General features: G+C 40.4%; 1 protein-coding gene across 2 annotated transcripts in view; it reads right to left on the bottom strand.

The window, feature by feature from the left end:
- LOC127585085 (dedicator of cytokinesis protein 7-like) overlaps positions 1-13,821 on the bottom strand; it is a 133,303-nt gene that overhangs the window by 43,926 nt on the left and 75,556 nt on the right. The window contains exons 23-30 of one of the 2 annotated variants that reach the window (XM_052042247.1): positions 11,787-11,891; positions 10,133-10,222; positions 8,810-8,905; positions 7,084-7,224; positions 6,695-6,808; positions 4,367-4,537; positions 2,368-2,507; positions 903-1,072 (exon numbers count right to left, since the gene is read on the bottom strand). In XM_052042247.1, the coding sequence (XP_051898207.1) occupies positions 903-1,072; positions 2,368-2,507; positions 4,367-4,537; positions 6,695-6,808; positions 7,084-7,224; positions 8,810-8,905; positions 10,133-10,222; positions 11,787-11,891 (1,027 nt within the window). The remainder of the gene's footprint in view (positions 1-902; positions 1,073-2,367; positions 2,508-4,366; positions 4,538-6,694; positions 6,809-7,083; positions 7,225-8,809; positions 8,906-10,132; positions 10,223-11,786; positions 11,892-13,821) is intronic. The other variant, XM_052042248.1, reaches the window with a different exon arrangement.

Genomic DNA, 13,821 nt, shown 5'->3' with positions numbered 1-13,821 from the left:
CATATTGAAAATATGAAATTCTATCATCTTCCCCCACCTCCCTCCTTCAATTGCCAGTGAATAATTCCTGGTACATCTGAAAGCTCATCTCAAACACTTCCAGTGCCTTGACCTTCTCTATTTCTGTAAATTCCTCCAGCTCTACAGTCCTCTGACATCTGTGCTCCTTTGATTCTGACTTCTCATGTACACCTGATCTTTCTTGAATTGAATTGAATTGATTTGGTTTATTATTGTCACGTGTACCGAGGGACAGTGAACTGTTCATATAGATCAATTCATTACATTGTGCATTGAGGTAGTATAAGGTAAAACAATACAGAATGCAGAGTAAAGTGTCACAGCTACAGAGAAGGTGCAGTGCAGGCGGACGATAATGTGCAAAGTCATAACGAGGCAGGTTGTGAGGTTAAGAGTCCATCTTATCGTACTAGGGAACCATTCAATAGTCTTATAACAGTGGGGTAGAAGTTGTCCTTGAGCCTGGTGGTACGTGCTTTAGGCTTGCTTCACCATTGGAGGCTCAGTCTTTAGTTCTAAACCCTGAAATTATTTCCCTCAATGCCTTAAGGGATCTTCTTCCTTAAGGCATTCCCTAAAAACTGCCTGCTTTGACCAAGTTTTTGCTTACCTCTCTTAATCTGTCAGTGTCAAACTGTGTTTGGTAACATTGCTACAAATAGTAAATAGTCTCAGGCTGCTTCGCTGGACTATAAGTGCATACAGTTGTCATTTTTGCTCTTAAATGTTTTGTGAACAAGAGCCTCACCTACAGTGGGCAGAACGGGAGGTCAAACCCTCACGGCACTGTGCTTCAACATACTGAATCTTGAGCTATGGTTAACTCTGATCACTAAGCAATGTTGCAAAACAATACTAGTTTCCATTAATTTCTTTCCTACCTGTGAAGTCGTACAGCTGAGGCAGGGTGTCCATCACGATGCCAATTAGAGGTAAATAGAGCTTTGCAACGTGAGCTTTTACTTCACAATCGGTGTACCGAGGGTCTGCGTCATGACTGCACAGCAGGTTGTGGATTGCACCAATTGCCTTCTTATGTAGAAAGAATAAGCTGGGAAAGAAAAAGTATACACACAAAAAGGGTCAGGAAAACAAATCAACCTAACCGAAGCCTTTAACAAGTAATTGGTAATGATTTATAAAGACTCTCTATTATGGAGGACCTGCGTCATTGTTGTAATGTGCCCACTCCTTGCCTCATATCTCCAGGGACCTAGGTTTCATCCTGACCTTGGGTGTTATCCATGTAGAGTTTGCATCTTCTCTCCATGACTGCATGGGATTCCTCGAGATGCTGCATTTCGCCCCCACATCCCAAAGCTGTGCTGGTAGGGTAATTGGTTACTGTAAATTGCTCCTTAGTGTGGGTTAATACCAAAGGGAATCAAAGGGGAGTTGATGGGCATGTTTGAAAGAGAGTAAGTTGCTAGAGTACAGGGAAATAAGGAAAGGGGAGACTGGATTGATGGGATTGCTCCACAGCAGCTGGCATGGACCCAATGGCCTTCTGTGTTTGTATAAAAGCTCACATTGCAGATACAATACAGATGTGTTTCAGAGGCTCTTAGGTAGGCACATGAATATGCAGAGAATGGAGGGATATGGATCATGTGCAGGCAGAAGTGATTAGTGTAATTAGGCATTAGCTTAATTAGTTTGGCACAACATTGTGGGCTGAAGGGCCTGTTCCTGTGCTGTACTGTTCAATGTTCTAGTACAAGTATAAGATGAAGCATCAGTATAAAGAATTGCAAATTTACATTTCTTCATGTTGTTGTACTGATTAACAATGCAAACATTTTGTGTCAATAGTATCCCACAAACAGCCACAAAGTTATTGTCTAGTTGCTCGTTTTGAAGATAAAGCCAGCCATGGGACTTCTAAACACAGTGATCACATTTCCATGTGAAGTGCTTTGAGATGCCCAAAGACAAGCCATGATGGGGTCATCACAGCTGAATGCAATCCTACCCTCAGTGCTGCTGGGCAATGAATTGGGAACTGGATCCTGGGCTACGTTTTGGCCTTTACCTGCAACTGATGCCAATTGTCTGACCCCTACTGAATACAGAGCACACACACTGTATTAACAACATTTAAAAGGTACTTGGACAGGTACATGGATGGGAAAGATTTAGAGGGATATGGGCCAAACACTAGCAAATGGGACTAGTTTCAATGGGAATCTGTCAGCATGGAACAGTTGGGCTGAAGGGCCTGTTTTTGTGCTGTATGACTCTGTGGCTCTAACAGGGGCTGAAAAGGGACACCAGAGTGAGTCTGTATTGCCACATAATTAATGCTTCCTTTGCTCTGTTTGGTAATTGAGAATTAGGTGCTTTTACCCTTCAACGTCCGGTTCTAGGATCAAGGCTAGCTCAGTCAATAGCAACCCCACCAGAAAGTGCTGCTGTCGAAAAGGCACCGACATCTCAAACATGTTGGCTATCTTCTGATCCTGGACGAGCGTGGAAAAGCCTGAACTCTGAAAATTGAAGCACAATGCCTGTATCAGTAGCAAATCATTCAGAATTCACAAACTATCGTCTCAAATGACAATGCTAATTCCTCGCATTATTTATATAACAATTCCAAGAAACGTTGCAACTGGCAGATCTGAAAGACCTAACAAGCACTTCACCGTTAGCTGTTAAGTCAAGGGTGCAGACAGCATGGGCTCTCAACTCAGCTGGAGTTGCCCTTAAATCAGCTTCTAAAAGCATCACAGGATCAGACAACATTCAACTGACATTTTGCACAACCAAATGAAAATCAGAAACTCACACCAACTCTTGGCCTCTGGGATAGGTACATGGCTGAGCGCCAAAAACAAAAGCCATTGCTAAATAAAAGTACCATGTTCAATTTCAACTCTGTGCCAAGCATCTAGATTAGAGGGAAAATAGAATCAGACAGTGACTGCTCCTAAATGTTCCAAGTGACCCCACAGCTGGAGCAGTATGACTCTGTTGAACCGTACCCAATATGAACTAGGTCAGTGATGCATAAGTTGTGACCAACAATGTGGCAACTTGGATTGGTTAGCTGAACAGTCTCCAATCATGCCTAAGATGTTGTGCTCAGTAAAATGGGCCCTCCGTCCTGTCTTGTCCAATCATTGCAGGGACTGGAAAGTACTGAGTTGGGGAGAAGATTGAGTGGAAGAGAGGGGTGATGATTAGAGGATCACACAGTGAGGGTTCAGAAAAATAATTTTGTAGAAGCAGGGTGGATGTTGGGGAGAAGATTGCATTGAGGCTGGGGGCTGGACAGATGATTGCGGGGGAAGGTGAAATGAAGGACATGAGGACAATGGCAGTGAGGGGGTGGGTGGTTTGGATACAAGTGATCTGTAATGTTGGGAAGTTCAACAGTGCCACCAGCTGGTTCAGTGCTCTCAACTGTGTTTCAGCCAGATGCAGATCTTAACCAATGGAAAAGCTGGCCTTTAACCTTTGGTTAAGACTTTCTTCAGTTGTCTCCCTGTATGCAAAATAAAACTTTCCATTTGCGACAGAGATGGGGATTTGACAGAGTGCTTCATGGAAGATCTAATGTGACATAGTGTTCATGGCTACAGGTGTACGATCTCTAACACCACTGTGTATACCCTGCAGACACTGTGCTAGTGCTTCACCCATACGAAAGTGCCAGCAACAATTCTGGCCTGTAGACTGCTGCTTCTCCCCCTGAAAATGGGTCTACAAGCCCTAAAGTTTGGGCATCACTGAACAGGATAATCCTGTGATGCTTTTAACAGCTGAACTGAGAAATTGAGGGCACCAAAGGCAGATGAGTCTGAATATGTTGTCAGGAAAATGGAGGGAAAACTATAGAGGGAAAAATTACCTAACAAAAAAAGGGCAGAAGGAGAACGTTATATTTTAAATACAACATTATAAAGTAACTCTTTAAAAAAGACATCCCTCCAAACCTGCCAAATCACTTACAGGATTATCTTCAGTGCCAAAACCATTGGTAAAGATGTCTTTCCCCAAAGTCTCCAGAAGTAAATTAATAGAATAGTTGATTTCCCAAAACAGATGAAATTTATAGAATTTTACAACAAAAAATGACGCTACAGACCAGTGTTACTGTGCTGACTCTTTGAAAGAGTTATTTAATTAGTTGAATTCCCTTGCCTTTTCCCTACTAATTTCCCCCTTTTTATCCAAATCCCATTGGAATGCAGTTCTTGAATTTGTTTCCACCATTCTTCCCAGTAGCATATTCAATTCTAATTTGCCCTTTCACTTTTTTCACTAGCTTGGCATTTGTAGTTAAACCTCTGTCAGTGTCACCCTGCAACAGGGTTTAAAGGAGCATCATCATCAATATGCTTACCTGGGAGGTAGCTGAGGAGACTGATGGGGATGGGGATGCAGGGGGTGACAAAGTGCTGCATGGGAGGTTTAGTGTGATGTAGTGTTCGTGGCTGCAGATAATGCGAATGAAGTCCAGCCGTAGAGCAATAAGGGCATTTGGGTTCTGTGCTGTCTGCAGTTTATTGCTGACCTTTGGATAAGAGAAAGCACAGAGTGCATTAACACAAGCCAAGAACAGCATCAATCAGTTATCCACATGTTTAAAACCTTCCATCATCATTGAAGTGGAATCAAACGCCCAACAAAGGGCTGTAGAACTTAAGCCAGACCCAGTCAGACAAGATCACATACCCTTGCTTTCCATAAAGGTTCAACTTCTGACCTGCACCATTTGTAAAAAGGTGAGAGCAAAATGAACATTCTCCCAAATGGACTGACAGATATCTACCTTTGTGGAAAGACATGAAGCGAAATTATTCTGCAAATACTCTCCTTTTCCTCAATTTAATAATGTTGAATAATTAACGAGTGATATTAGCTTTGGGGATCCTGTGATGTTGTCTCTTTAACATTGGCAACCTAGCAAGGAACCCTTTCTTCTTCCTAATGCCTGTCCCATCTTTGAGAGAAAATTAATAGACTGGGAAGAATAATAGTTTGTGGTTATATAACTTGTAGAAAATATCACAAGGCTCCTCACAGGCAAAAGGTCAACATAATTTAACAACTGAGCCACAGAGGGAGATACTTGTGTGGATGACCAAACACTTGGATAAAGAACATAAAGAAATAGTGGAAAGAGAAAAGTTATCCTCTCATGCCTCCTCCACCGTTCAATGGGGTCAGAGCTGATCTTCTACCTCAGTGCCACTTTCTTGCGCTATTCTCTTGATTCTTCATATCTAACATGTATCGATCTCTGTCTTGAATATGCACAGCAACTGAGCTTCCACAACACTCTTGATTAGAGAATTCTAAAGGTTCACCACACCCTGGGAAAAGAAATTTCTTCTCATCATTGCCCTGAATGGCTCACCCCTTATTCTGAGACTGTGACTCCAGTACTAAAAACCCTAGCCAGGGGATGCATCAACTTCATATCTATCCTGTTAAGTCCCAAAAGAATTGTGCACATTCTAACAAGACCATCTCTCATTCTCAAGAGAGCACAGGCCAAGTCTATGTAAGTACCTCTTCGCACAACAAACCCACCATCCCAGGTATCAACCTGATGAACCTTCACTGCAGTCCCTCTAATGCTCACATATTCTTCCTTAGGTAGGGAGATCTATACACTACATTTTACATTTGGCCTTACCACTGCTCCACATAATTGGAGCACAATGTTCCAAGTCCTGTATTCAAATCCTCTAAAGGCAGTGCACTAAATACCATTTTCTATTTTTTGTACCAGAGTGACAGATTGAAGGGTGACTTGGGAATGTCTTAGTGCAGAATCAATGCAGATTCTACAAACAATTAGGAAGAAAGATAGTATTTAAAGGAGGGTCTTAGCAGAAAAAAAGAGGGGTAGTAAAGATACTTTTGGAGAGAAATCCAGAACTTGTGCCCTTGGCATCTGAATATGTAGCTACTTATGGTGGAATGGCTAAATCTGGGAATGATCAGTAAGTCAGAATTGGAAGAGTGCAGAGTTCTTGGAGGATTATAGGGTTGGAGGCAATTAGTGATGGGAAAAGGAAGGATCTGAAAACATAGATGAGAATTTTAAAATTGGAATGTTTTCTAAGCAAAAACCAAAGTAGGTCAGCAAACTCTGGGAGTTAAGCCAGTCAAGGGAGAACTCCAAGTTTATAGAAAATAGAACAGAAGGCACTAGCTAGAATATCTTGAAATAGTCAACCCTACAGGTAACAATGGGCTACATGTGGGACTCAGAAACATTTGAGCCAGATATAAGCAGAGTCAGGTGATGTTATGGCAATGTATTGCGGTTCTTTGATATTATGGGAAGGGATGTGGTTCAAAGTTCAACCCATTTTTTTTTTAATCATCAGAATTGGAAATTTTCTAGTTCTGACAAAAGGTTGATAAGCTGTTAGCTCAGGTTTTTGCTAAGTGTCTTCAATATGTTCTGTTTTATATTTCAGATTGCTCTTATTTGTCATATTTTGCCTTAAAGTTTTAATCAAATCACCTCCCCTTCTAAGCTTCAGCTGCTTCATTCCTGCTTCTGCACAAAATATGCATTTATAGCCTGAAACTTGAATCAAGTTACAAATATCCCAGAGAGATAACCTTATTGTTACAGGGGTGTAATTTGGAACTACTTTGAATCCTTACAGACTTCCACCACCACAGGTCTCCAGAATACACAGTAAAATACCTGTTTGTAGTATGTGCGAATGAGACTGAAAATATATCCTCGATCCATCAGGGAGAGTAAATCGTTGAGGAAGAATGCCAAGCTGGTATTGAGCCGCTCCACCAACTCAACGTCCTGAAAAAGATGCATATACACATACAAGGTATACCACAAATACTGAAAATGCTAAGACAGAAAACTCAAAGCATCCCAAACATTCACAGTGTCAAGCACTGCTTTCCAACATAAAAGGCCTAGTTTGAATTGAACACTGAGAATACAGATACTGGAGTGTCTGAACAATGCTGTAGGCTGTGGAGTGACTAATTAGGATGCCATCCATACCTCATCCTGGAGTTATCTTCTGATAATATTAAGTGAAGCAAACTATTAAAGAACTTTAAGAATACCTTCTGAAACCTGCTGACAATGTCTGCAGTGATCATGCTGGCTAAAGCTGTTATATCATCCACAAATCTCTCCGGGAATCTCAGTTTCCGTGGAGCCTCAAGCTTGTCTGAAAGATGGAGATGATGGCCCATACTTTTCACCTATTTCAAAACATGCATAACAAAATCAACACATTGTGGGGTGGGCCTCCAGAACCATTCCTACACAAAGTCAAACTGAAGGATACAGTGATTGTACTAGTTCAAGTTTATTATTATATGCGTGAGTACAGTGAGGTACAGGTACTACAAAAAAACTTGCTTACAGCAGCACCACAGGCACGTAGATTCAGACAACAGACAGAACATAAGTTATACATAAATTGATTATAATTAATAATTACTAATTGACGAGCAACCACAATGGATTATATTTCAAGTGGCAAATGGGGATTTGCCCTATTAATTCTCCACATGGAAAGCTGCAAGTATCAGCCGAACAATAGGAGAGATGCTGGTTGCTGAGGTGTAATAGCTAAGTTCCAGTATGTGAATGAATGAGAACATTTAATGCAAATTAAGCAGGGTACACAAACATCACTAAATGGTGTCACGCAGTTCAAACATAAACTTCACTGAAACCCTATCTAATCCATGTGAGCACTGTGCTACATATGTGCCTGCTGCTCTGTTACCCAACTTGCAGTATCCTGTTGGCAGACTATTTAATCACAGTGGGCTCAATATCTCAGCCAACATCAACACATATGCACTTGTAAGCAAAGGTCACGAGGGAACATCAAGAACAGAAACCGGGGTTGATTTATTCCTTCTCTTGTTCAGGAAAGGCTCAGGTCAATTGAAGGACATGTTGGAAAAGGCTACAGAAAACTTCAGTATTTCCAATTTAACTTACCTCCCTCCCCAACTCAGTGTTGCATTCTGTAGGCAGTCAGCTGTATTCTCGATAGGGATAAAGCACTGAGCAATGTGGCCCATTGGGAGAATCTCTCTGACTACATTAGAGTTCAGAAATTCATTCATTTGTCTCTTCTGTCACCTTTCATACACCAACGCAGCTCATCATTGTCAGTGTAATAGGGTCTTGTGGCTGTAACAATCCCCATGTAATGGGTTATTGTGCCCATCAGTGACTGCTGCTTTGAAACAGGGTACTGCATCAGTAAGCAACACTCCCCGAGTAACAGGGGTTGCATCAGCTACAGTCCACGTGAATTCGGGCACTGTAACAATCTGTGGCAGTGCCCGTGTAATAGGGTACTGTCAGTCAGTGATAGCCCCCATGTAACGTGGTGCTCTGTCAGCTAGTGATGGGGAATAATAAGTAATCAGGCAAATAAGAGAAATTAGAAATAAAAGGGAAAAGTACAAAAGATATACAGCATACCTGTCACCATTTAGACCAAAGAGAAAGACTAGTTACATCCAATGTGTGGAGGACAAGGCCTCATTCAAAGCTGCAGTGTCTATTTTTTACTTCTTGTCAGATGTGAAGAAATTTTCTGTACAGATTCTGTATTTAGAGCAAGTGGGATGCTAATAAATGACAATAAATCTGTCTAAAAGACTACAATTCCCTGAAAAAATAGGTTGTTTTTTTGAATTAGATGCACTTCAATGTCCTTGAATAGACTTAGAGACGTCAGGATTTGAGTCACCTTCAACGCCTCCACTTCAGACTAATTGAGAGAACGAGTAAGAGTGCTGAATCATCAACTCCACTTACCATCAGCTGAAAGAAAAACCATGCCTGCTGCAAGGCTGCCTCCCGCACGCTGCTGGTGCTGACGACCCATTGTAAGGCCAGCTCCTCATGGAGAAGCTGCAGAACAGAAACAACTGTTACTAAAAGGCAGAGGTCATTTGAAGCAATTGAAAACATCTACATTTCTTTAAAAAAAGATGTTAACTTTAGTACCAATCCAAAACAGCTTAAAGTATCCTAGGGTGTCTCTGCTACAATGTTAAGAATGAGAACTTAACACACTGAATAATGTTTAGTAACAGATATTCTGGCCTTAAGTGGGACAGGTCATTTTATGCAAAAATCCAAAGGAATACATCACTTGGCATGATATTCCTGACATTATCAATATTTTTCTTTTAACCTACAGGACATTTGCAAGTACATTTTGCTTTTACTGAAATAATGGGAGGGCCTGTCTTTGAGGCAAATCAGAAATCTGCCTAAGTGCTTTTGGAAAATGGTGTTCCTGTGCCTTATGGTCTCATTTCTTCTAACAGACACACTGCAGGGTCGCTGTGGTGTTATAAAAATGTAGGCTCAGTAGTGTGCCTGCAAACACTGATACAGAGCAGCTGGACACACATTACTGAAATAGGAGCAAAACTGACATGGATACAAAATGTGACTGCTTAATAATAAAATATAAATGTACTTGGTTACTTTTGTAAGCATGTACAAATCCAAACTTATGGCAGAACAAGGAATCTAATAGGTCCTGTGATGGAACTGTGGTACTCATATTCAGGAGACCAGCAAATGTTCTACTGGGACAGTGGCTTCCATTCTCAGTGTATGGGTTGGTGTTTCAATTCTGACAAATCTTTTAACTCTGATCTCCAGAAATAGTGAGTACCAGTTGGTAGCTTTGTTGCATATTTGTACTAAGTGCAACTTTTGATGGGATTTGAGTGACATCCACAAGGTCCTCAGAAGCATTTAAAGACTAAATAACTTGGCGTAGGATCATGGTCAGTAGAAAATCTGAAAAGCTGCGAACAAGTGGTTCGGAGTCTTTCTCCACCAGAGGCTCTCTGTCACCAAGTGAGTATAATCTTTGCCTTATGTAAACTCGGATATCAGAACACCTCATCAATGGTCATTTCACATTGTGCTGACGAATCACCTAAGTGAAGTGTTGTGCATCACAAAGCCCAGAAAACATTTGGACAATCACTTTATTAAATCTACAGGAAACCATTGGCTATATATTCAGATTGTACTTCACCATTACCATCCTTTCCTCACCATGCACTGATAATTTTATTTTCCCAGTTTAATGCAAACCATTTGTTTTACTTCTACCTTTTTTGTTGAAAATCTTGGCTGACTGGGCTGTGAATGAGTGAAGCCGTCCAAAAATGAGGACATGCGGTTGGGACTCCGCTCAGTTGCCTGTGAAATGAGGGACAGGAGCAAGATGGTGTAGAGCAGATATTAGTGGATGGGGAAAAAAATGAGATGGTGAGTATAAGATAAACAGTCAGTATGAAACAAGAAAGAGGGATGAAGTTAACCAAGGCACAATATTTGGGCCTTCAAGCTGATTTAATGCCAACGGAAGACACTTCTGAACCGATGAGCTGGTTTCATGAGGAGGATGTACAGATTCTCCAACAGAGTCTTCCCACTTTGTGTACATATTAAACATTATATGGGTTTTATGGCAAAGAAAGGGAACATGTGGCCCAACCATTCAATGCCGTGATTATCCTCCACAAAAGCCTCCTCTCAACCTATTCTTTTCAATCCGTCTGATCTGTCAGGTATGTCTTCCTGCTCTGCATTTTGCAACACCTACATTCTTTTACTAATCGTCTCAACTATTCCACAGGTAACAAATTGCACATTCTCAACAACTCCTTGGATAAAGAATTTTTCTTGAATTTCTTGATGGATTCATAACCTCTCAATTTCGATTCTCCCATAAGCAAAAACATCTCTCAGTCTATCTTATTAAAGAAGTCCCCTTCCAATCTAAAAAATATCACCATTTACTTTTTTTAAAGGAAAGAATTCCATTTGTTCGGTATTTCTAGAGATGCGTAATCTCTCTGATTTGATGTCTTTTTTTTAATTTCCCCTCTATGTCATTTTTTGTGAAATGGAGACCAGAATGATAGAGAATACTTCATATGGTCTAATCAAGGTTCAACTATTACTGTATAAATAAATACTAACACTTTGCATTTTTGTGGTGATATTGAGTTTGTAGTGATTGAAACAACCATCATGGGATACCTCAGCCATGTATAGGGTTGCATAAGCTCACAAAATAATGATAGATTCTCAGCTGCAGGGACATGGAGACTCACTATAGGGCACTGCTCTGGTGCTCTCACACTAACTTCATCCTCAGCTCAGCAGCAAAAGAATTGGGGATGCTACAAGTCTGTTAGAGGCAAAATATTAACATGTCAGTTTTTGTTTCACACTTAACAAAAGCTCCATCATGTCTTGCCCGATTTAGCAGTACACATTGCATTTAGGAATATAGCAACTGCTGAACTGGGTTACGAGCCTTGTTTTCAGATGTTCATGCTTATGTCTTCCCTCATTCTAACCAAGTAACGCAAACTTGTATCTTTTGACATCACTTTGGCAAGCAATTCCAAATCTAGGTCATGACTCTGCTTTGGTTTGTATAGTTGAGTAACTGGACAAATGATACAGATGCTAAGATGAGACTGGTGCATGTGGAGCTATACCAGATTGGCCTCAATTTGGTGAGCAGAAGAAAGGCTTAGGGTTGGAATCAGAGCATTCTTTCCATGAAGCTGCTGCCCCCATCACCTATCAGTGGAACAGAAAGAATGAAAATAAGATAAATGAATCAGATGTGATTTTGGACTGCACTTGTTTGTCCTGGTAGAAAATGGCAAAATGAGAAAGCAATCAATGTGTAGACTGATGATGATGCTTTGATGAATGTTTTAAGACGAAAACACCAGTTCTGCACCTGCTTGAGATCACAGCTTGAATTGGGATGGTTTCTCCGCAAGACAGCCTTTGGCCCACCGGGAGCGTAAGCAGAGTTAACCCAGGAGTGTGAACGATCGATCCCCTGGCAGGTAAAGGAGGCAGGACAAGGAGGAAACACAAAGTGAAAACGAGAGTCCAGCTATAACACAATCATTCACAGTGAGAACAGAGAGTTGCAGCAGGATATCACGATAAACTCCCATCATGGATGTACTTAAAATGGCCAGTTTAATTTTGATTTACTCTGACAATCTTCCACATCCATCTCTTCTGAATCAACTTGCATGCAGTGGTTTGCCACATAACAAAATACTGGACAACACTTTGCAACAATATTCTAGTCAACAAAACATGATGAAAACACAGGTTCTACACTAATTTAAAGGGCATTATGCTGGGTATGTAGTGTTAGAACCTCGCCAGAGCTAACACATTTGAAATTCAAATTTATCCATTTAAGAGAAAAATCCTCTGGAATTGGCAAAACCATTAAGGCAGGCAGGCCTATTCAATTTCACAGCTCAATCCCATTTATTCTTCCTCAGCCTCATGTTCCTCTTTGTACAAACACACAAATTATCTCTCATCCACTTAACTTGTCCAGAATGTTTACCTTTTGCAGGTTTAACATACTCCAAATTTTGATTTCCTTTTGCATGAAACTATTTGCCTAATTTCACTTCATAATTTTTAACCTTTGTTATAGGGTCATGGAGTCAGCATAGAAATGGGCCCTTCAGCCTAACTTGTCCATGCTGACCGTGATGCCTATCTATGCTAATCTCATTTGCCTGCATTATGCTTGTATCCCCCTGTGCCTTTCCTATCCAACTATCTGTCCAAATGTATTTTAAGTGTTTTAATTTTATCCGCCTCTATCGCTTCCTCCAGCAGCTCATTCCATATAACCACCATCCTCTATGTAGAAAACCTTGTCCCTGTTTTCTGGGATCTGTATATTTAACTACAATCCTCAATTTGTCTCAGTATGTTAATTCCCTATTTACTAAAGATTGGCCATTATACTGCAGTCCACAATAATTAGCAACCAAGCTAGGTAACCTCAATATGATTGGCCCGGAGAATGCAATCCACAAAGCAGATAACTCTGATTTGGGTCTCTTGACTATATTAGTCTATAAATCTAATTTATAAATTAACACATAATGTAAAGTGGAATAATAGATTATGATTATCAAGAAGATTGGACTGGGAAGATTTGATGGGACAAGTGGTCTCTCTTTCTACTAGTCTGCCTCAAATTAAAATGAAATCTTTAAGTCTGATTTAATACAATGTTCAGCTTTGTTCTGCTTCTGATCTACCTCCCTACAATTGTAAAAATATTTGTTAGCAAACTCAGTGTTTTACATTTTCCTCCCAAATGTCTCCCATCTCAAAAGATAGAACTTGGCTCAACAACGACTTTTCTTGGCAGTCCTGTAGAGAGGGGTTATCTGTTCTACTTGCCAAACACTGTTTAAAAACAATCTATAACATCTTTTAAAAATAAAATTACTTCTTAAGAAGGAGAAAGATAAAAAAAATACATGGGCCATGGTTAGAAGAGTGGAATTAGATTAGGTTGCTCACATCTAAGAAAACACTCAGTTTCATGGTCTGAATGACCTGTTTTTGTGTTGTATTCTAATCATAAAGCACTAACAATAACATTTGAAAAGCAGATAGCAATTTTATATCCTTATTTGCATATAAATTCCTTTATCAAGCTCATAATTTAAACATAAATCAATAACTGGATGTTGTACATCACAAAGGGCAAAGTATAATCGTGATATCCCTTAATCCCAGAGCAGTTAGTGCCCACCATCCCATGCTTGGACAGGCATGCAATTCCACCTGGGCACCCAGATACAGTAGACTATCAGAAAAAGAAAAGCCATAACCTTTACCGTCAGCTATTTTATCTTTTCACCGCCATTAAGAGTAATGCAACATTAAACAATGAGCCTTGAATGTCAGCAACCGAGAGACAGAAGTGTCAGAATTAA

The sequence above is a fragment of the Pristis pectinata genome, chromosome 31, assembly GCF_009764475.1.
Source record: "Pristis pectinata isolate sPriPec2 chromosome 31, sPriPec2.1.pri, whole genome shotgun sequence".
Classification (NCBI taxonomy): domain Eukaryota; kingdom Metazoa; phylum Chordata; class Chondrichthyes; order Rhinopristiformes; family Pristidae; genus Pristis; species Pristis pectinata.
This window is presented reverse-complemented; position numbering and strand designations above follow the sequence as displayed.